Source organism: Scophthalmus maximus, chromosome 1 (genome assembly GCF_022379125.1).
Source record: "Scophthalmus maximus strain ysfricsl-2021 chromosome 1, ASM2237912v1, whole genome shotgun sequence".
NCBI classification, from domain to species: Eukaryota; Metazoa; Chordata; class Actinopteri; order Pleuronectiformes; family Scophthalmidae; genus Scophthalmus; species Scophthalmus maximus.
This window is the reverse complement of record NC_061515.1, coordinates 26154625-26178470: the sequence shown is the minus strand read 5'-3', so window position 1 is coordinate 26178470 and position 23846 is coordinate 26154625. Positions and strand designations below refer to the sequence as shown.

At 41.5% G+C, this 23846-nt stretch overlaps 3 protein-coding genes across 4 annotated transcripts; 2 read left to right on the top strand and 1 right to left on the bottom strand.

The window, feature by feature from the left end:
- The first annotated feature begins 497 nt into the window (after positions 1 to 497).
- Positions 498 to 10557, top strand: cd68 (CD68 molecule). Its single transcript, XM_035623117.2, has 6 exons — positions 498 to 656; positions 2694 to 3157; positions 3498 to 3617; positions 5898 to 5967; positions 6380 to 6553; positions 7874 to 10557. The coding sequence occupies exons 1-6, from the start codon at positions 608 to 610 to the stop codon at positions 8011 to 8013; spliced, it is 1017 nt and encodes a 338-aa protein (XP_035479010.2). The 5' UTR covers positions 498 to 607; the 3' UTR covers positions 8014 to 10557.
- A 1822-nt stretch (positions 10558 to 12379) lies between these two features.
- Positions 12380 to 19370, top strand: LOC118302857. The gene is made up of 7 exons (XM_035629348.2): positions 12380 to 12540; positions 12789 to 12913; positions 12995 to 13105; positions 14602 to 14655; positions 16382 to 16540; positions 17011 to 17133; positions 17863 to 19370. The coding sequence occupies exons 1-7, from the start codon at positions 12534 to 12536 to the stop codon at positions 17899 to 17901; spliced, it is 618 nt and encodes a 205-aa protein (XP_035485241.1). The 5' UTR covers positions 12380 to 12533; the 3' UTR covers positions 17902 to 19370.
- A 79-nt stretch (positions 19371 to 19449) lies between these two features.
- slx1b (SLX1 homolog B, structure-specific endonuclease subunit) lies at positions 19450 to 23684 on the bottom strand. 2 transcript variants are annotated; one of them, XM_035629338.2, is made up of 5 exons: positions 23151 to 23684; positions 22991 to 23042; positions 21544 to 21858; positions 20537 to 20752; positions 19450 to 20279 (listed from the first exon to the last, which is right to left on the bottom strand). In XM_035629338.2, exons 1-5 carry the CDS (start codon positions 23321 to 23323, stop codon positions 20250 to 20252), a joined length of 786 nt encoding a protein of 261 aa, XP_035485231.1. In that variant the 5' UTR covers positions 23324 to 23684; the 3' UTR covers positions 19450 to 20249. The 2 variants fall into 2 exon arrangements, with proteins under 2 accessions (XP_035485231.1, XP_035485222.1); XM_035629329.2 differs by having other exon boundaries at positions 22991 to 23684.
- Between the last annotated feature and the right edge of the window lie 162 nt (positions 23685 to 23846).

Sequence of the window (23846 nt, the reverse complement as noted above, 5' to 3'; positions counted from 1 at the left end):
AAGGGTCACGGGGGGATCAACCAGGTAGCCCCCATAGTGTCCCAGCTGACATTGGGCGAGGCGCGGGGTTGACCCCGGACAGGTCGCCCGCCTATCGCAGGGCCACATACAGAGACGAACCACCATTCACTCTCACATTCACACCTACGGTCAATTTGAGAGTCTCCAATGAACCCAACCCCAGTCTGCATGTCTTTGGACCGTGGGAGGAAGCCGGCGTACCCGGAGAATGTAGGACATTTACCTACAAACATCTGAATATTGGGTCACTGATTGAAATACTAAAATATTTCTTGTTCCAAATGGTCACGTTGATGGCTCAAAATAAAAGATCAAATGTGATTCATGGCTATAAGATAATGTGATGAGTACTGTAGAATAGAAAGATAATAACTTTTGATTTGATTTTTCTATTGAAATTATTCGGGAAAATCATAGTCAATTGTGCATGTTGCGAGCCTGCGCTTTTTTTTCTCCATGCTTTTATTTTTTCGCGGTTTCCGGCCATGTCCTCGGCGCCTCCGCGAGCTTGACGCGCCCGCGCCCGCGGAGCAGTCGCTTCCCGACGAGCGCCTGTCACAAGTTCAGTCCGTCAGCACCTGTCGCCATGAAGAGTGTCGTCGTGATCGTGCTTGTGGCCTGCTGCGCTTCGTCAGGTGAGACACTCTCATCTCCCAGCATGTTCACATAGCAAGGAGTCTGTGGACCATCCACCTTTGCTCATTAAAACATTTTTATTGAGCAATATTTCGAGTCTTTTTAAAAAAAAAATTTATGAATATTTTTTTTCAGAACGAGGACCCCGCGCACGACCCAATGCGGTGTTCATGTTCAGAGTTTCGCCGCGGTGTCACTTGGGGTTTATAAGAAAGAGTCCGGATGTATGTTTCAGTGACATGTTTTCTGAGACCTCGGTGGGACTTCCTGGATTGTTTAGGGAACAGAGGTTTCCGCAGTCTTCCGAGTCACATGTCTGCTGGTAGAAAGAGGCCCGCTTGTTTTTCTTTCGGAGGACAGGATGAATCCGCGGTTTGCGTCCGGAAGCCCAAAACTCTGTGTTGAAAACGTCACTCGGGTGGAATGAAGTCCAAAGTAGATCACAGTCATATCAGTCATGTCCCAGGTTCTTTAAAAGCATCATTTGTCTGAACTTGATGCCAACCACTGACTCACAGAGTGGGACACTGCAGAGAAACTGTGCACCGCATGCACAACACCATGTCATAAACGAGTTGCAGATTGTATGGCGTACAGTAGATATGGCATTATGATCCGAGGTAAACATGAGCTGCCGTCAAGCTGAACTGTGTCAGACAGCCAATGGGACGACGTTCGCTTGAACGACAGGAGTCGCTCATAGTTCAAACATGAGCAATTTTGGCCAACAAACCTTCTCGTTTGTACTCTACGATCGCTACTTTTGGATTTTTACAAAGGTGTTAAATAGCTTTGTTTAATATGGAAAGGTTCCCTTGTATTGAGAACTGCAGGTCAACCCGCTCTACGAAGGGAGTTCAACATCCCCAGGATATGTTTTCCATACCTAACGTTGGCCGTCCTGATGACCTGTACTATAAAGCGGGATGACAACTATCTGAGTTGATTGTGGATTTTCATATCCAGCTAGGAGCGTGTTCAAATGGAAGAGGGGCGACATCATCAGAACCATGAATACAGCTTTTAATATGACACCTGAATACCTGCAGGTACATTTGGTTTAAGCGACATGTAAAAGTGACACTACGAAGTAAAATGAAAATAATATGAACAAATATATCAAATTGAAAAAAGAACCACTCTGCCTAAAATATACTGTAAATAAGCACAGGAATTTATTAAGTTTAATATCGAGTGAATATTTTTACACTTTTGTCTGACGATGGCTGAAGTGACGTCAGTCGGTTTCTGCTGCTGAAGCACAGGAGAGAAGTTAATGTGTGATGATGTCAAATCACACTGAATTTTTCGTTCATTATCATGAGAATGATTGAACAATTTGTGGAGCGTTGACAGTTTTTGGTCTCTTATCTCGAACTTAACCTGCTCCGGAGCAGGATAGCCGCTCAGCGTAAGTTACCATGGGGATTCCAACAGGTAGGAAGAGAACCAGTTTCATAGGAAGGAAAACCCAGAGTTAAACCCGAAGTTACCTTAAAAAAGCGCAAATCCTGCTTCATAGTACAGGCCTCTGGTGTTTCTCAGCTTGTTTTAGCTCATTATTTTGGCAGCAACAGCGCAGAAACTCTATCATCAGTCACATTTTCCAACAGCAGCAATCAGCTGTCTAATTCAATGAAGCTGTATTGAACCCACATTATACTATCTGCCCAGCACCAAACAGGTGACAGAGTGTTGTATCCTGTTGGAGATCACAAAGCCGGTGTTTTTTCTCAGTAATTGGTGGAGACTAAAACAAAGCTAAAAGACTCACATTCATCAGGTGGAACAACTCCCATCAATGATGATGTTGCTCTAAATCTGTAAATGTGTAAACAGGAAATTGCTCACTAACCTGTTAGCCGTAATAACATAGCCTTTACTTAAGCCAATACTGTACCAGATGTTGGGTTTGTTTCTACCATTGCTAAGTTGCCAAAAATAATCAATTAATGCAGCTTTAAATAAAAGCCTATTGAGTTGGTATTGAACTTTGAAATGGCTTTGTTTCTCCTTCCGTGTCTTTTTGACTTAAGCACTGTCATTGGCTGACGATGAAAACAAAGCCAAACATTCTGCGACAGTGGTCCCTGCAAAGGAATTTCACTCCCCAGTAAGCACAACCACCACCCCGAATACTACAACCACCACCCCGAAGACAACAACAACCACCACCCCGAAGACAACAACCACCACCCCAAAGACAACAACCACCACCCCGAAGACAACAACCACCACCCCGAAGACTACAACCACCACCCCGAAGACTACAACCACCACCCCGAAGACTACAACCACCACCCCGAAGACTACAACCACCACCCCGAAGACTACAACCCCGAAGACAACAACCACCACCCCGAAGACTACAACTTCTCCCCCTGGACCTACTCCTTCCACCAACTTGACTGTAGGAAATTACACCCTAATGACAGACGACAGAAAAGCAATCTGCCTGATGGCTCAGATGGCACTGCAGATCCGAGTGGCAAGACCAAAGGTACAGATCCTTAGTCACAATAGACACAAGAGCCCCTGCAAACCTAGTCCACAAGGGTCTAGCTAATTTGCTGGCAGATTCTAATCTTAATTTTATTTAGCCATTTAGGAATTTGAATGAGTACAACTTTCTCCGCGGGTCTCTGACTCGGCCTTTAGCATTGCAATTGTCAGCTTGCTATTCAGGAAATGAAAATGTGTTTTCATGCAAGTTTTAATTTCCTCCTTGTGGTGGGATTGATGAGCGTAGAAGGTAAAGTGCGTGTCATCTTTTTGTCACAAGACAATTCCTAGGCAAGGTGGTCATCTAACTTCCTGATTTCTCTCCATTTACCTTTCAGGTCAATGGAACTTTCGTTGTTCAGCCAAAGATGACCAAAGCAGAAGGCCGTTGTGAGGGAACCAAGGCCAATCTTACCCTTGTCTTCAACGAGGGTATCATCACCTTCATGTTCAACAAGGTACTTCTGATTTCTTAGATTTGTCAAAAATATGCCACAATGATGTTGCAATAAGGAAGGCAAAGAGATCAGTCCTTGTTTTTGCAATACCTTATCTTTAACCTACTTACACTGATTTGGAATTTGAATTGCAGTAAGCAATTAAATAGTGCAGCATTAACCAGAATCAGAAAGAAAAAGGGAACTATAGTTGACAGGACTGTTCTAAGAGCATGTGACACGGAACAGTGCTTGTGTGATTCATTTAGTGGTTTTCCACGTGACAGTCCAGCTGAACAGCTTGTGACTGATAAAGTTGCTTGCTGAAGCATCACTGAACTTCCTGTTCCATTGTCAGAGCAACTATACAACGTACGTGTAATGCTAAAACGAATACTGCCTGATAACCTTTATCTCACACAAATGATATTTGTATATGTCCAGTAACCCTAATTGGCACAGTAACCAAGGTCAACAAATGTACAACGAAAACTCAGTAACTTATAGCATAAACCAAGTCAACCTGAAAATAACATTAACAACAACATTCCTTGACTTTGTTACTTGGTACTAGCTAGCTACATACTAGACAGGTATTATTGAGCTCGGTGCTAACGTTTTTACCACTCATTGTACCAATCGGCAGAAAGCTACCGTAGCACTATGGAGAAGGTTTCATGGACTGCTACTGGGGCTGAACGATGAATCATTATCAAATGAAACAGCGCGATTTGCAAATCGCAAAATGCTGTGATTTAGATAACGTCATAATGCAGCGCATCTGACCCAGGGTGACAGTCATGGCCACCAATCAGAAATGCCGTGCTGCGCACGTACCAGTCATTCTCACCAATCAGAAGTTGACTAGGGCGTCTGCGTATTTCCCCACCAACTACACACGGGTGAAACCAAAAGGTAACATTGCATTAGCGGAGTGGTCTCCGCGGAGCAAGAAGCAACGTTTGAAAATTTTGTCCCGAAGACTGAGTGTGCGTAATTATGATCAGACATCGCAGATTTGAGATATTTTCCCCCAAGTCGTTCAGCCGTAACTGCTACTAATGAAAAGTGACATGAATGTGTTATATGTTGTGTGTTTCAAAGGACTAGACTCATTAAAAAATGCAACTGAAACCTTAAAAGTCCGGCATTAACATACTTTCGAAATAGTCCAGCAGTTCAAAAATGTAATAAATAGGGATGTCCTGATATTTTTTTTTCTAATGTATTGCAGAGCTATAAGCGTGAATCATATACATTGGATTTATTTGAAAACTTTAATGTACTTGAAGTGTGCACTGTGCAACTGTATTACCTAGGAAAATACAAGTATCAGACCGGGATTCGGTATTGGCAGATACTCAATATTAAATGAAAAAAAACTTGATCGGTACATCCCTAATTATACATTTTTGAAAAATTAACAATGAAAGTCATCGCAAGTTGCTGTCAACAATCAGCAATAATACTGTATTTGTTTTGTCAAGTAGGCAGATTGCCACAAAAATGGGGTAGAACGTATGGAACAATGAGACAGAATTCATTTGAGTCCCAATTCAGGGGTTACATCCTTCTGAGGTAAGGCTTAACCGCAATGACATGCTCTGGTCCACCGAGGATTTCCCGTTTCCGTCGTTAGCCTGCTCTAACCATTGCATCTTTACCTACTGTGAGCCGCTGCATTTACTTTAGCTCAACCTTTTTTACATTTGCACCATTAGCTATTCAACTGAGTTGAAGCCTGTACTCCTCAGACTCTGTTTTGCCATCAGTGTTGCCCCATATTGTCTTTAACAAAAGCAATTTTTTACCAATGATTCCTGGGAAGGTTGGCCCCAGAAGGATCCAGCCGTTGTTGCTTGGAAATGGAAGGACACGTTTCTTGGCTGCATTAGCAATGGGACAGCCTAGTTGCACCACTGTGACGCAATTGGTCTTCCAATGCAGCCTCCAAAGGACGCAGCCCTTATTTGAAACACAGCTCATGTCTCTGTTGCTGAGTAACCTCAAAGTTCCGCATCATGCATGTTGACAAAACAACTTATATGTCTTTTTTGTTCTTTAACGGAATCCAGTAAATTTCCCATCACATTGAACACATCGTCACTGTAACAGACAGAGTCAAGAACAATGTAGCCCCACAATATTCTCAATCATGGTCTTGTTTGTTCGTTAAAATTAAAACCAATATTTCACATTCAATTACAGGATTTAAAAAGCTGCACTTAGCACCTAGACTACGCAGTATCATTTGTCTACATCCTTTGTGAAAACCTGTCCTACTGTCTTATATTTCCTCAGAGCGCTGCTGACAATACTGTCTACGTTCATTCGCTGTCTTTTAGCGTCTCCTACTCCATCATTAAAGGAAGTAAGTTGTTAACACTCATGTTTTATTCCTGTTTCTACATATGATTTACTGCCTTTTTATGACTAAACTTTGGAATCTTCTAATTGGGTCACCTCGTGGACAACACACTGTCATATCAGCTGCAGGCTGATGTTGTGCAAGAGATGCAAATATTAGCAGAGACAAGAGGCATTAAAGAGGCAACAGCTTCCTTGTTTGTTTGTGTGTGGCCTCAATAGTGTACAGACATTATCTGTTGAATTACTGTAAAGCATGTGATGCTGGGAACTACTAACCTGCAATTCATGTACAATGCAGTCTAACAAGTTTGTTTCCTCAGCTGATCATTGGCACCTGAGCTTCTTTTTTTTTTTAAATGTGGTATATAAATAAATGTGACCAGACTTGACTTTGCTTTGTTTGACTGTTGCAGGTAAGGCCATGTACTCTGCCAACAACGAGTCAGTGCATCTTTTCGCTGCAAAGGTTGGACACTCCTACTCCTGCAAGGATGAATCAATATACATGGGGCAGGGACTATATCTGGATGTCAATAAGGACCGGATGCAGGCCTTCAATCTGACCAAGAGCAATGAATTTGGCTCGCGTAAGTGTCCTCATCTACAAGAACCAACAAGGAACCATTTTTTGGCGAAATGAAAGCTTCTCATAAATACATGTCGTTGTCAATTGCAAGTGCATTTTGCATGTTACACAATACCACAGTGTATAAGTTCTCCAGTACAAATAGAAGTCCTGCGTTCAGTAAAAGCACAAAGTATTATCAGCAAAATGTATTTAAAGTAGCAAACATGCTGCTTATATGCAGAGTGGCTACAAGTTTCACAAAATGTTATATATATATATCATATATTATAAAGTACAGTAGTAATTGAATTGTAATTGCAAAAAGGGACAAAATAACAAAATACTAATACTCAAGTGAAGTACTTCAAACTAGTATTACAGACAATACTTGACTAAATGTTTCAATATGAATTTCTTAATTCTCTTAATGAGTAGAGTAAATAGAAAAAACTTAGCATAGCAGAAAAGAAAAGAACTTGACTAGACTAGACCTCTTACATGACCGACCAGCTACATGGCTGACTTTTAAGTGCAGAACCACTGGAGCAGGCAACACTAACCACAGCGAAGCATAACAAATGTACTCTGTGGCCAGATTGCAAAGCAGCATGGGTGTGAGATTCTCCACAGAAATCACAGTGCAACATTTTGTTATAATTTCTTCAAATGCAGTGTCAAGTTACGGTTATGTAGGTGCTTTATTTTAAAAGTGATGTCTCTTGAAGTATAGCTTACCATACCCAAGTATTTCCATCTTCTCCTCCACTGCCTTTTGGGGGGAAATATTTTCTTGTTACTTCATTACATTTATCTGGCAGCTAAGGTCAGAAGGCAAAATATTCTATATTTTATAAAAAATATTAACAAAAAAGAATCACTATCTAAATTCTTTGAATTGTTATATATTAAATATACTCCACCAGCTGTAAAATACTTAATTTATAGGTTAATGTATCAATAATAATCATCAAATAATATAATATATGATGATATGGCTTAACTGCTGCCTTATGGTGTGTTCACACCTGAGATGGCGCGAGTAAATTACATGCAAAGTCAATGCAAAGTGATTTTCATAATAATTTCATAACAATAATAATGTTGTAGTTATGGATTTCCAAACATGAAAATATAATTTACATTTTAAATTTGATTCAAATACTTGATTTTTAATATTGGAAGTCACAGATCTCCATACATACTGTAGTACGATAAATATTTGCTTGATGACATGACACCTAAATGGGGCAACTGATCTTCTGACATTTGGCATCTCATTAGATCCCACAAAACTGGTCACATGAAACAAATGATATGTTGTTGATGTGATGTTTTTCAGCTGAACAGTGTCCTGCTGACCAGTCCAATTACCGTGTGGCCATCGCTGTGGGAGTGACATTGCTGGTGCTCATTGTCATCGTGGTGGTGGCCTACCTTCTGAGCCGCAGAAGGAGAACGGACGGCTACCAGTCTCTGTGAGGTGGGGAGGGTCAGAGTGATAAGAGGTCACCCAGAGGTGACGCCTGTTATAAGCCAGGGAGGCAGCGAGGCGCTTTCACAGGGGCTAAAGCACTTCCTCCAAACCCTAACCCTTTCTGTCCTTTCATGTCTTGGTTTACCTACTTTACTGTTATGAAGAGTTTTATCTACAAGTTGCTTGGTGTGGAGGCTGTAGTGAGCCGACTTGAAGTGCTTCAGTATAATCAATAGATGAATTGATATGTGAATTAATTAATCGGAGTAGCGCTTAAAAGTTGAATTTTAGGTCCAAAGTAAAAAAAATGTATTTTGATCAAAAGATCATCAAATTCGCTGATTAATTCTTCTATTCAAAAAAGGCATTAATACAACTCATATCTCACAGATCATCTGTTTTCCACTCCAACATTTAGAGTTGTGATCAATTTCATTGTGCTTCGCCAGTCAATTAATACATGTTTAAACAGCTAAATCCAAAGTCTGATCTGAAGAGCTCCTGACAACACATAACCTGACAAGTTTTCTGCCGGGGGATATCACTTCCCAATGGAGATGATCCAGACCATATTCTTGCAGAGCAAATTTGAATGAGCTGGTATTGCCTGTATCAGAGATATTTTGGCTTCATTTTTGTCCCTCTTTACTTCCAGTCACTGGGACAATAGTATTAGGATTCGTGGTCAGAGCAGTGATTGTGATTTTATATAACCCAAATTATACTGAGCAGTGAAATAAGGGAAAATAAGATGGAGGTCAGATTTTTTTTTTTTCTGCAGCTCCACAGATACAGTTTTTCAAATGAACTTCATTGTGTTAGCATGACAAGTGTTTTGTTATTCTTCTGTTTTGTTTTTGTTTCTCAAGTGTCAAATCTTGTGTATTCTGTTATACAGGGATTTTATTTTCAAAAATAAGGGAATTTATCCGATCACTAACTTTATTGGTGATTATTAATGTGCACTATAATATATAATTTGCATTTTAATCTGCTCAAAGGAGAAAATTAGAAGGATGTTAGTAAGGGATGATTTCTATTTTATCAATATTAATTGCACTGATTACAGTTCCAACGGATCACCTTTGTCTTTTTAATACTATATCTAACTGATGCTTTGTAAAATATAAAAATGCAAGGAGGTGAGTCAGTCTGATCCTGATTAGATGTTAAGTGGGCTCATACATTCATAAGATCTCAGGAGTCCTTATTCATTCTGCATCAGTTTGCCCTTGTTTCTGGTCTTTATGCTAAACTAAGCTAATTGCCTCCTGGCTCTAGCCTCACATACAATATGACTGATGCAAAAAATGGTATCAATCTTCCCATCAAACTCTCAACAACACAGCAAATTAACAGTTTCAAACTTTTCCTTTAATCATGCAAAACTGACGACAAGAGCCTGATTGTGTTTGAGTGGGTGTTACAATGTTCCCACCATGTCGGTTTTGTAGATCTCATATTGGATGATCCGCCTAAAAGGTAAAGGTCAGGTTTTAAAATGCTCATAAAAACAAAAACGAGGCACTTCTACAATACAGGGACATCTGAGCAAACGCCATCTGCCGATGCAGTGATGATCGCGAGGTCCAGAAAAGGCTACTAAATGAACCCTGTGGTGAGATCGTTTTCTCAACTGCTGACTCCAAGGTCGATATTGTGCTGCGTTCAGGTACCTAATGAAAATGGTAAAGGTTTCAATTGAACCGCAAAGTGGATGTGGAGTCAAAGGGTCAGTTCACACAAATTGCAGAAAGTTTGGGTGGAATCTCGCCATTCGGCTGGTCTTAGGTTCATGCACTCAGGCCTATGAGAAGCCTGTCCCTGAAACTCATGCCTTCTCCTCCAATACATTTGAAGTTTGTTTGTGCTCCTCAAAGCAACCGTTCACTGAATGAACGGTTGCTTGTATTGATTACAAGTATATAAATACTGAGTTGTCAGCAGTTGTCTTTTTTTTGGGACTACTTTGTCCTTAAGAAAGTAGTTCCGGTGAAAGCTGCTGTCTGAGGAACCAGGATATTGTGCCTGGAGAACCATGGCGCTGAAGAGATTTCAAACGTCTCTTTTCACTGACATTTTCATCGCAAATATATTTTTCACTCAAACCTCCAGCAGATTTGTCAAAACTCCGGACAAATAAAACCAGCCGTGTCTGCACACTTATATACCATGAGAGGGAAATGAAAGTATGGGGTTATTTGTGTGAGCTGGCTCTTTAAATGCTCTGAAAAGTCGGCTTGACTTTGCTTCAATGAAGAAAAACGACGTGCTTGTTTAATAAACTAAGCAGGCGACGTGGTGGGAAAACGACTGACAGCGCTCAATCACTAAACAATCAGTAACGGTGTCAGAGTTCCTAAGTGACTGTCGGCTTTTGCAGGAGTTTCTCAGAGAACAGTAGTCAGAGCAGTGCGGCTGGTCCAATCAGGTGAAGTTGGGAAGTGAACAGAGATGAGGGACCTCGCTGTATGTAAAGATTTCCACTGTGTGTGAGCACTTTTGCCTGTTTTATTTGCCTGTGCCAATAAAGATTGATCTATTCTTAAGTCTGTGTGTGTGTGTGTGTGTTTGACTTCCCTTGTCTCTTCACAGGTATGGAAAACACCCATCACAACGATACACAAAGAGCTCCACCAGCTACACATGGAATGTTTCTTATTTCTTTGATTTTTTAACACTTTAACACTTTCTGCACAACTCTAACTTTTATATTTCACTTTGACTACAGTCCGTTCAAAAAAATGTTCAAAAGAAATTATTAACTAAGGATTAAGTTAAAGGAAATCTGTGTTAGTGTCAAAAGCATCTCTCAAAACGTCCATATACATAAATTAAATGACTAAATCAGGATGAATTTTGTATTATTATTTTACAGCGCATGTATTTCAAACCTTCTTTCCTCTGTACATTCCTGGGATCTTAGTTATAATCCTTAATGTATTTCCCCCAATTCTCCATGTAAATATCTGCTTTGATATGTCTTTAATAGAATGATTATAATAACCATTTATTGGTTTTAGTTAATTTTATTGAAACACATTCATTGTACATGTTTATAGTATGAATAGATTTACAGGTTACACAGATTCCTTTTCTCCTTCCCTGTTTTATGAATCAAGCTTATCATTAGTTTCCGTTCTAGGAGTCTTTTATCACAGTTTCTTCTCATACAGATCATGAGGTATGAAGGTGATCACATTCATGTTCAGTTTGCGCACACTGCGGGATGTGGAGGTCCTGGGTCGGTGCGGTTACACGTGCTCTGCGGTTTCTGAGGCTCGGTTGGGTGCACCGCCACATTCTCTGAAACGCCTTTGGAGACGGCTTATGGGAGAGAAATGAACATTCAATTCACGGGCAACAGCTCCGGTGGACATTCCTTTTATTGTGGCCAGCCTGAGACACACCTGTAATAATCATGCTGTCCAATCAGCATCTTGATATGCCACACCTGAGGTGGAGGGATCGTCTCGTGCTCACTGACACAGATTTCGACAGATTATTGAACAATATTTGAGAGAAATAAGCCTTTTGTGTACGTAGAAAAAGTCTTGGATCTTTGAGTTCAGCTCGTGAAAAATGGGGGCAAAAACAAAAAGTGTTTTGCGTTTATAATTTTGTTCATTGTATATACCTGTCATCGATCTGAACAGCTAAGGGAAGCAGTCAGCATCAACTGTAACTCAGAGCTAGATCTAAAACGGAATCGAGGAATGTCTTCCAGACATAAAGGCCCTGGATGAGCGGCAATTTCAGAACAAAACTGGAGTCATTGCATTATACACTTCTGAAAAACGTTATCTGATCATAAAGATACTTTTGATGGCATTGCCCTTTGACTCACACGTAGATGTCACACGAGATGTCCTCGTCTTTTTCGTTCTGGAATGACAAGATTGGCAACCGCAGCTTTCTATGATAATAATAGTAATCATTATTATTATTTCTCTATATGGGAGGCAACAGTGCTAACCACTTCACCACTGTGCCGCCTTAAACTCAAACCAATAATTTGTTATGGTTTGCTTTGGTGTGAGTTGGTTTTGGGTTTGTTTGTTTTTTTAAACAAAAAAATGGAAAACAAACAAAACATTTTACATGGGGAATACATTGATGACTGTAACTGTGAACATATGTTGATGAATAATGTATCATAATATATATATATATATGTGTGTGTGTATATATATATATATATCTCTCGAGTCAGTTCAACTGATCACCATGATGCATATGGGTCTTTTGCGTTAGTCTGGTGTCAAATGACTGCAGATTTTGGAAGACGTCGAGCAACACCACGCAGCCAATCAGAAGCCCCGCTTCATACAGCTGATGCCGGGAAGGCCCAGAGGAAGTGTGCCTTGGGAGTCATGTTGCAGTGACAGATGTGGGGCGGGACTCTGTCACTCTCCTACACCGAGTTGTTGCAAAACTTCAGGCTGCAGCCCCGAGACCAGTTGTTCCAGACGCGTGCGAAAGGGGGAAGCCAGCCGTTCGTGGACTTGTTGAGGAAACCGTGATCATGGCAGGTAAAAAAAACAACAACAAACCAAAAACAAACACTTTTCTGAACACGCATAGTTTTGTGTTGACGGTGAGGAGAGGGCACAGCAGAGAGGATCCGTGTTGCACGGCCAGAGGCGATGGGATCCAGATGTTGTGTTCCGCTTGAGACACTGCTGCAAAGGGGCGACCTGCTGCAAAGGGGCGACCGCGGTTTCTTCTCTGCTCCCCTGCGCCGTTTCTGCTAAAGAACAAGACAATATGAATTCCTCAGATGAAGCAGCGGTGGTGGAGGAAGGCGGCGCCAGCGCAGCCCAGAGCCCGCTGGTCGCGGTCAGCTTCCAGAGAAACGTCCACAGGAACAAGAAGTACCTGGAGGCTGAACCCAAGGCTCTGGGGGTACACACACACACACACACACACACACACACACACACACGCATTGACCTTAACCTGAACTCTTCTGTGTTCTGGTTCCAGGTCACTCAGATTGGCCTGAGTGCGTTTCAGATCATCTGCGTGGGCGTGTTGCTGGCCAAGGGCCTGGGTCAGATTCACACCGACGTATCCTTCTTTATTTCCTCCCTACTGGTAAGCTGGGACAAATAAGTAAGCTCGCACGAATGAGCCACCGCGGGCGAACAAGGCGGGTATTGCTGAGAGTGTTGAATGTAAAGTTAATATAGTGTAATTATATAGTTTTCCTTCTGGATTTTCTAATACATCTGAAGTAAAATGGTGTCATTCCCAATGGCCTCCCTCAACTTCTGACAAAAGATTTACGGCGGAGAAAAAAATAAACATAAATATATATATATATATATATATATATATATATATATACACTGAACAAAATTATAAACTTTTGTTTTTGCCCCCATTTTTCATGAGCTGAACTCAAAGATCTAAGACTTTTTCTATGTACACAAAAGGCTTATTTCTCTCAAATATTGTTCAATAATCTGTCGAAATCTGTGTCAGTGAGCACGAGACGATCCCTCCACCTCACAGGTGTGGCATATCAAGATGCTGATTGGACAGCATGATTATTACAGGTGTGTCTCAGGCTGGCCACAATAAAAGGCCACTCTGAAATGGCACTGTCAAGTTAGACACATGCTTCCTGCACAATCAGCGTGGGAGAGTCACACGTGGACTCAGCAACACTGTCATTTCTGTCTGTTTTGTCAAGTACAAATAAAAATAATAAAAGCAAGAGCCACCATATTGGAGGGTGCAAAGAAAGCAAATCTACTCACTGAAAATATGACCTATGACAGCAACAACACACTCTCAGCTTTCTTCCTGAAAATTGAAACTAACAGAATGAGGAGAGCAGACGAACTGCATCCTCACTGGGGGGCGGGGGGACCAAACGGAGCAGCAGATCTGAAGTTATTAAAACAGAAATGAACCACACATCCTGTGTCAGTAAAGACTTAAAGCCAATAAGGACAGAGCCCTGTCTCGGAAACCTGCGGCCGCCTCGCTCTTTGAGTTTCTGATGTCATGCGACATGGAGGCGTTCTGCAGCGCCAGTGAAAGACAGACACATTTTTGAACCAGAATGAATCCAGCATGCGTTGCGTGAAGACATCCATGACAGACAGCCTTCCACATTGAAATAGTCTCCTGTAGACTCGCCGGCTGTGGTTGGACAGCTGTTAGTTCTTTACAGCATTGATAATGCATCTCCATTTCAGAACCGGGGCCTGGCATGTAGCAGCGGCAGGCCTCGCGCTATTTTTTTTCATTTTTATGCGGCATGGACAATTCATGTCACGATAAAACCAATTCATACAGCTGCTTCAAGACAAACATTATTTTTCCACTGAATTACGACAGAGTAGATGAATGCATCAAAAAAAATCCTCAGTTTGTGTTTGTTGTTTCTCTTTATTTCTGTGTGATACATTTTTCTTGACGTGTTTAACACGTATTTGAAGAATATATTTATATATTTTTTTATTGAACCCCTTTTTTGTCTTTCTTTATGTCATTATGCACACCATCATAATACTGGGAGACTGTTTTTCATACTTTGTACTGCTGCCTTTTTGATGGTGTGGTTTTTGCTCTCCTCTCAGGTGGTAATCGCCGGGGCTGTTGCTGTAGCAGCACAGAATCTCCATCTGCCAACGGTGAGTGAACCGACCGCAACATGCCGGCTGAACATGGTGACCAATAGTCGTCCATACATGGGAAGTAACAAGGCAACTTCAGTTTTTTTCTGAAAAGCAAAGAGAAAATATCAGATAATGTCTGACATTAAGTTCTGTTGGGCTCTCCCTGACTACAAAAAGCAGAAAAAAGAAGCATGACTCAGTTTCTGCCACTTCCTCTGTGAGATGAGTCACTGTGTAAAGCTGAATGGAGTTGGTTGTTGAACCTCTCTACTAGCCTGGGACCCAGACGAATTCTGGGAGCTCATTTCAATTTGCTCTGCCAGAATACGGCCCGGATCCCCTCCATTGGAAAGAGATTTCCCCCGGCAGAAAACTTGCCGGTCCAAACGCAACTGATTATCTGATAAGGGGCGGGGTTTATACAAAAGCGACTTTTGTAAACATCCAAGGCTGCCGCTGAGCTGCGGTTGAGGCCGTGTCTTCTTGGGCCACAACCAGCTAAGAGGTGGCATCGGGATTGGCAACGTGACACTCTTCTTCGAGCTTTTCCTTTGACAGTGGCAGATATTGAGATGTCGCGGAAAAAGCGAAAGAAGAGCGTCAGATGACTTTTTAATAGTAGTGCTGTTGTTTTGCTGGGTTTCGAAAGAAGTTGCCGTGTGATGTTAAATGTAGTGTACGGCGAACCCTTACCCTAACCACATTGCCCTAACCCCAACCGTTATCAAATGAAACGCAGCACTTCAATGCTTAAAAAAGTGTCAAATCAAAGAGTGCGATGTTATGTCATTGCCTGCCATCTTTTGAATTCCAGGAGACGTGACAACGCGCATGAGCAAGCGGTGGGCCAATGAACAAGCTCATTCTTATCTGGTTGTTGGTACCGTGTTCTTGGTTGTACGCACACCTCCTGCCGCTGGCTAACAAGCATTGGACTAAAAGTTCCCCGATATTTTCAAATTTCTCCCACAAAAACGGCATCCCATCCAACATCTCCTCTCTGCTCTGCTTCGTCTGCGTCCGTTGGTAACGCCTCTTGGAAATCGAAAATGAGCCGAGGGGTCCCAGACTAATACGCATTTGAGGATTAGTCTGGCTACGCCGGGCTAGTTGTCTACATATATGTGGCCAGATTCGACTGGGCAGCCAGGGGTAGTGAAACAGGCGAAACAGCACCCAAAAGTGACAGGAGTTCATTTCCCCCTCACCCCAACCGGTCGAGGCAGCTGTTCGGCCCACAACTGAATCTGGTTCTCCTAGAAATTTCTTTGTGCTAAAAAAGCTTTTCCTCTCCACAGCCGCCAAGTGCTTGCTCAATGTGGGAACTGTTGGGTTTCTCTATAATATTGTGAAGTCTCGACCTCACTATGTAAAGTGCCTTGAGATAATGTATGTTGTGATTTGGCGCTGTACAAATAAAACTAAACTGAATTAAATTGGAAGACAGACAATCAGTCCGAAACCATCTCATAAAGAATCTTGGAGGAGAAGCTAAAAACCCTGGTGTCGTGCATGTGTCTTCTTGTCCCTAACATGTTGGTAAACCAGACATGACAATTCAAAATGATCATTTAGTTATGACTTGGCATAATACAGATAAAACTTGATTTGCCTTTGACACTTATTTCAGAATTTAAACATCCTCTTCTTTTTTTTTTTTTTTAAATTTTGTCTGGGGATTAAAACAAGTCGAGTGTCATTTTAGAAAGAAACATGTTAAAGTTGTGTGTCTGTTTTTCAGCTGAGAGCCTGTCTGGGGATGCAGATAGTGGCTTGTGGTGCCTCCCTCTTCAACATGATCTGTATTCTGGTTAAAATGGATCACATGCCTTCTTTCTGCTGGGCCTACTACTATGACAACATCACACTTCACTATGGTGATATCTGCAGTAATATTGAGGTGACTTGTAGCTCTTTGTGAGAGCAATATCTATAACACGATGTACTGTATCACAGTTTTACATGCCATACTTTCAAAATGGCCTTTTAAAGATCTGACACACAAATAATTCTGGAATTAATTCCTGCAATGTTGTGTAAATTGTGCTATTCTTACAGTTGTGTATGACTCACCTCATATTTCCTATATAACTGATAAAAATGATACAAAAATTAGATTGAAACTGTGAAAAAAAAAGAAACAATAAGGGAACTGTTAGATAGATATTGAAATATCAGTTGAGATAAAAGAACTGAAAGCAGTTGAAATGTCCGTCAACATTTATCTGACATGTGAAAGCAGTTGCCAGATCAGCACATGAAGAGAACACATACAATTCCAGTTGAATTGTACGGTAAGCCTTATTTTGCCATGATTCATTTTTCTCATTCATTTGTTTTCTTTCTATGCAATCCTCATCCAACTTTCAGAGCATCCACTCCCACTTTTATGCTGAGGGCGTGCTCATCGAGGCGGCTCTGCTGGCCATCTCCGTCACTCTGGCCGTCTACTGCTGCAAGGTGGTGAACTGCTGCACACCAGCGCCCAAAATGGTGAGTAGACACTGGCGATTACAGTAGAAACTGACAAAGGTTTTCCCTAATAATAGCTAAATATACCAACCCCACAAGACAAAGAATTGAGTGTGAAAAGCCCCACCAGATCTTCAAAGTAGGGCCAACCTGGAATTTTACAGATAATTACTTTTGACCTCAAAAAAATGTAAGTAAATATTAAAGGTGACATATTATGCTCATATTCAGGTTCATACTTTTAATTTAGGTTACCACTTGAAAAGGTTTACATGCTCTAATGTTCAGAAAAGGCATCAGTGACCACATACTGTCCATTCCTGTAGCTCCTCTTTTCACCCTCTGTCTGAAACGCCTGGATTTATCTTAGCTCCTCCTCCCGATAAACCCCAGTCTGGTCTGATTGGCCAGCTGGCCCAGTCTGTTGTGATTGGTCAACCGATTTCAAAATATTTAGGAAATGTCACACCCCTTCACCATAGAAGTGGAGAGTCTCAGATTGTTACCCCAAAAGAGTCCGTCTTTGACATCACAGTGGGAGAGAAATCTGAACCAGTTGTTCAGAGCCAGGATGTAGGGCTTAGCCAGGTCAAAAAAACAACAGGGTGGTCTTTTTTTCACCGCAGATACAAACATTTATGTGCAAAAACACAGAAAAAGAGATTTTTTTAATGTCACCTTTAAACTGTAACTATTTTTGCTATAACAGAGTTTTGAATGTGTCCTTTCCTTGTTTCCTGTCCCTGTCAGACGGTGATCACTGTGCAAGCCCCCGCCGTCCAACAGTGAGGAGACACAAGAGTGAGCAGCAAAGTTAGAGCTGCACCAATTTTATATCAATAATTAAATGACTGATGATGTATAATGTGAACTGTGAATCTACAGAGAATCACTCTGCAGTTACCCACTGCTCCACAGAGGTCTTTAGCCTCATTTAGCTCATTTTTTTTGCTTTTCAAGCTCGCCTCACGTTTCAAGACACAGCGTTTTTCAGAAACTGGTCGGGACCTAAACAGGATCCCAATTAATGCAAATGTTGGTCTTTAAACAAGCAACTTTTAGCAAATGCAACTATTTTATAAGATCATTATATGTCAGTGTTGTTTTTAAAGCTTGACCTGTTGCCTGTAAGTGGTTAGAAAAATAATAAATGGAGCTTTAGGAAAGATCTTCAGTAGTTTTTGTAAAAATACAATGTCCTTACACTTTATATATGACCAAAAGTCTTTTTATAAGATCTCTGTTTTTATATGTATCTATTCTCTTACATGAAATGTAATCATAACCGCTGTTCACACCTGGTATTAACATGCGCTTCAAGTGATCTGGTCACACGTGGACACCTCTGAGTTTGTCAGTACCCTCCAGGAATTAGTGTTCTCTATAGTGACTTGAGATCAGATCTAATTTCTACTCGCAAAGACCAAATGTGATGCCGATTTTTTTTTTTAAAGATATCTTTGGGATATTTTCAAGCCTTTAATGATAGGAAGCACTAAGTGTGAAGGGGGAGAGAGTGGGGGGAGTCAAACCCAAGGCTGCTGCAGGAGGACTCGAGCCTCCACACATGGGGCACCGGTGCTGCATAAGTGAGCTAACCAACTCCGCGTGGTGCTGTTTTTGTTTAAGTGACAGGAGGCACCAAAGCACTTCCTGTGACTTTTCTAGCAGAAATCAAAAGAAAAAGAAATCAAAACAATACAGACTGGGCCTATTACTTGTTCCAGGCGAAATGAATCGCTCAAGATGGCGGATGTCGATGCCAGGTTGGAACAGGGCCTAAGTCTATTATGGCCACAAGAGGCAACTACACCGTAATGAATTGAAAATGTTGGGTGAGAGTAGTGATGGAGAAAAGTAGTAAAGTACGTTAACATTTCTGTAACATCTGTATATCTACCTGTAAAGTTTGCAAACATTAGCCACCATAAGCTACTGCATACACACCAGAGGGCAAATGTGTTATTTCTCCTTTTAAAATGTCCCTGTCTGAGGAACATTACAGATGCACATGAATGCTTTGCTGAAACTGCTTCGGTGTTGGTAACTTTTTATTGATCACTGCCCAAATAATGCTTCACTATTGTTTTGTGCGTCACTGCAACTAACAAACTATCAATAATAAAAGGTTAGCGTGTATTGGAGTTTTGCAGTCGTTTCTGTTAATGGTGAAAAAGACAGGTGTGGTTTCAGTCTGTCTTATTTAAGACTGATTTTTCTTTATGTTGTAAAATTACAATAAAAAGCTCATAAGATCATTAACAGTCTAGTTTCCATTGTTGATGCTTTAATTGTTCATTTCCTATTCTAGACAAAAACACCTTTAACCAATTTGAGTGGAATTCAATTCAGCAATTTTATTTGTACAGCGCCAAACCACAACATACATTATCTCAAGGCACTTTAGTGAGGTCGAGGCCTCACAATATTACAGAGAAAACCCAACAGTTCACACAATGAGCGGCACATGGTGGCCGTGGAGAAAAAATCTCCCTTTTAACAGGAAAAGATTTCTAGCATAACCATACTCTACCGGATGGGTTGAGAAAAGAGGAACAGTTGTATAACCGCTGCTTTAAGCTCTGTCAGACTGATTCTTATCATGACAATAATAATACTGACACTTATAGATGAAAATACATTGTTAATAATAATAAATGTAATGCTGATGATAAATAACAGGGTCGCAATTATTATTATTTTAATATTGTCAGATTTAGAACCTGCAGCTCTAGAGTCTGAGTTACCTTCATAATTATGTCCAAAAATATATTTTGTTTTGTTTTTTGCCTGCTTTTGTCGGATCGACAGTGTTCACGTGACAGGAATAAAACAAGAAAAGGCAAAAGCAAATGTTTCTACCAGTTGAGTTCTGATGATATTTTTACCTAATAAGTGGACACGTCATACACTACACTTTTTTAATTTTTTTCATCACAGATATTTAATACATTAAACACATAGTTAAAAATACTTCATGATCAGACTGATAAAAATCCAAACAGTCAGTGGGAGGATCCAGTCTCTGTCTTGCAATACATTTTTGCTCAGTTTGAAAAAGAATATTCCATGACACATGTCCTTAATTGTTGTGACACCACATTTCATCGGGGCTCATTTTTGCCGACGCTGCTCTTTCATAGCTGCAGTTCATCTGCCCAATGGCTCTGTGGAGAATCACAGGACAAGTTAGAAAAGTTAAACATATACTTACGTGGAATTCATTTTCCCCCCTGTCAATTCTTAGGACTGTTACAACAGAGCACAGGGAAACAGTAGACATAAGATAAACTGATGTGACCATACCTGCCAAATTACAAAATATGGAGCCGTGAAATTATACATTTGTCTAACCTTCAAACACACGCACGCACACGCACACGCACACGCACACACACACACACGAACAAGATTGTCCAATTACTTGGGATGCAGAGGGTGTGATCTCCTCCTGGCCACCAGAGCAGCCTTGTTTGTACCGGATGATGCTCCCCCACAGCACTGTGCGACGACAGGCGGGACATTCCCCCTCCACAGGCAGGAGGTGCGACGGTTCGGACTTCAGGAAATGTTTGGCGAGGCAGATCAGGTGACTGCTCATTCCACAGGATGGGTGGAAACAGCTCAGCTTTTCTGACACCTAAGAAAAACAAGAGGCAAAGATGAACCTACTCCTGGCTAAGCCAGGCAGGATTAGATTGTACTGAAATAAAGGTTATCTGGAATTTTGTAAAATACATAGCAGAGGGGCCAGTTAAAAGAGAACCAGCTTTTTAAAAAAAATTCTGGGACTCAACTAGTGCAGCTGTGTCTAATTCATTTAAAAAAAATCTTATGCCAGCTTGTCACAAAAGTAGAAAAATTATTTTTGGAAACCCTGAGCTGCTGCCCTACACGGAGTTGACATCATTATTTGAAACTTCATTGACGTTTAAGATCTGTCTTGATTGGAACATTACATATATGACAGTGGATCAGGAAAAGCAAAATAGCAGGTCTCTGAATTCTCTGAGATTACAGTCGTAAATTTAAAAAGCAAAAAATAGTGTTTTGCTTTTCTAGGAACTACATCGCTTGTGGATCACCACTGACACTGCCGGATGCCCTGTACTATGTCTGCAGTGGATGACTTAATCAAATTACACTTTGCAATCGTATTTAGCAATAAGGAAATAGTCGTGATTTGAGCCCAGAATCACCATATTATCATAAGCATCCGGACATCTGTGGTGATCATGAAGCGATGTAGTAATGTAGTAATCAAAACACCATTCTTCAGACCAAAACCACAATTTGTGCTCATTAACTGCATCTGACAAGCAGCACCATATCCAGAGACACTGCACAGAAGAAGTGGGTGGGAGGCTAGGTAACAGATTTTACATTGCAGTTACAGGAAAGGGGATTTCACAAAATATAAAGGGTCTGTACCTTGACTAGGCCTTTGCAGACAAAACACCTGGATGCGTCCTGCTCTCCCGCAGCCTGCTGCGGCTGAGTCTTCTTGGCTCTCACACTGCCGAAAGCGATGGGGATGTGCAGGGGAGGCTGCAGACTTGGCTCAAAGTCCATCCTGTACTCCTGCTTGAGCCAGCGGGCAGTCAGCGGCAGCCTGTTCCACGGCGCCACCCGCAGCATGTTGGAGAGGACGCGCCAGTGGAACTGCAGGCTCGACTCCTTTCTGGAGCGCCGGGAGACATGGGAGAGTCGCCTGGAGGAGTGAGGGTGTTGCCACGCCCACTCAAACTGACACAGAAGCACCATGGTGATTGTTAAAAGTTATTTCATATGTGGATCAACACGTGCTATCTAAGTCAGGTACTTAAAATTCAAAATACAGGAAAGGGCCAACAGCTTCTGATTATTATGCAGCTTGGCATCTGCAGGTGAGTTGGACAGTAACAAGAAACACTGACCTCTTGTTTGTAATGTTTTTGTAATGTTGGATGCATTGGATCAATACAAAAGAAGAATGAAAACTCCCGACAGAATCTCTGTTGGTTTCTGTAGAACACAACCTCCTGAGTATCTGATGGTTCTTTATATCTGCTTCATGACATAACTGCAATGGAACAGTGAGAATAGCGTTTTGTTTCTCACGTTAAGTTAATATTATTATATAAGTGAATATTATAAGTTATTTTATATAATATAAGTAATCTAGTTAGTATACATTGCCTGATATTCATTTTCTTTATATTATCATATACATATATTTTTTAGAGGAAATGTAGAAAATGTAGAAAACAAAACAAAGCCTTTGGTAATGGAATAATTTACTTATCAAAACTCTTTCTTGGACGAAATACAGCATAGTGACACTGTTTCAAAACACACAATATCAAAGTTTCCTCTGGTCACTGGATAATACAGGTTAAGGTCGCAGGCTGGAAAGAAAATGCATGTTGTTGAAACAGGTTTTCAGAATTCCAGTGTCCCTTTATGTTCTCCATGCTGTTTCAAAGGCTTTTGTACCAGGCCAAGAACAGTGTCGTTAGGTCTAGGCCGGCAACTAACGATTAAATTCATTGTCGATTAATCTGTTCATTTTTTCCCCCGATAAATCGATCAGTTGTTTGGTCCATAAACTGTTATAAAATGGCGATCGTGTTCTTCAAATCCCGAGACGATGTTTAGTTTTGTCAACACAACAGAGTAGTTCTGTTTACTGACATAGAGGAGCAAAGGGACCAGAAAATATTCACATTTAAGGAGCTGAAATCTACCAATTTTGGACTATAAATAGTTGACGATCAATTCAGTGGTCGATTAATAATCGATCAACTGTTAGGTCAATCCGGATGACTGATGATAACTAACCTGGGTGCAATATGCTGCCCTTCAGTTATTTCAAAACACACACATGAGAGATACTTACCCTCAGGGCAGCAATGTCAGAGGGAAAGCCGTGCATGATGAGGACCATCTCCCTGTCAGAAACAAAAGGAACGTGCAGAGCACGAGTGATTGGATGAGTGCACAGAGTGACCATCGTGCGGTGCGGTGCGGTGCGGTGCGGTGGATCAGCAGGGTCGCACCATGGTCCTCGGCCGCTGGTCCTCTTGGCCCCGCCTCTGTGCCGCCCGGCGTTGTGCTGCCCGATCCGCCGCTCGGGGTTCACGGTGAAGCCGATGTAGATGCGACCTTTGAATTTGGGATTGGTGCAGTAGAGCATGTACACGCCGAAGAAGCCGTCCACCTCCACCACCATTGCAGAACGAAATAAGACAAGGAGCACAACTCCTACGCGTCGAGCTCCTTGCGAAACGGCCGCTACGCCGCATGCGCGGCTAATTGCGGGAAGGCAGAAACAAAAAGACAGAATAATTGAAAATGACCCTCACATGTAACCATGGCAACGCTGCCATTGTCGTCGCTGGCTGGGTGACAATTTGTCCCCGCAAGACAGACGTTCACAAATAAGTAGCCGATCTCGACTCGCTGCGAGTGTGCGCACGCTCACGTCCGCATGTAAACAGTGTCCGTCCTAGTGGCCCGCGAAGCTGCCTGATTAGAAATATGTATTAAAACGACTGACTCGCAGGCTAACAAATAGCTCACATACTACACAACGAGTAGCCAACGCCGCCACATCTTAAAGTGAGTGAACTCGACACATATATTTGATGCCGATGTGAATCTTCAATGGACATTTAGTTCGTCTTCTAAGGTCCTCTTAGTTGCCTGTAAGGACCCCTCGCTTTTTTCTTAAAGATTCATGATTCGCTACTTTG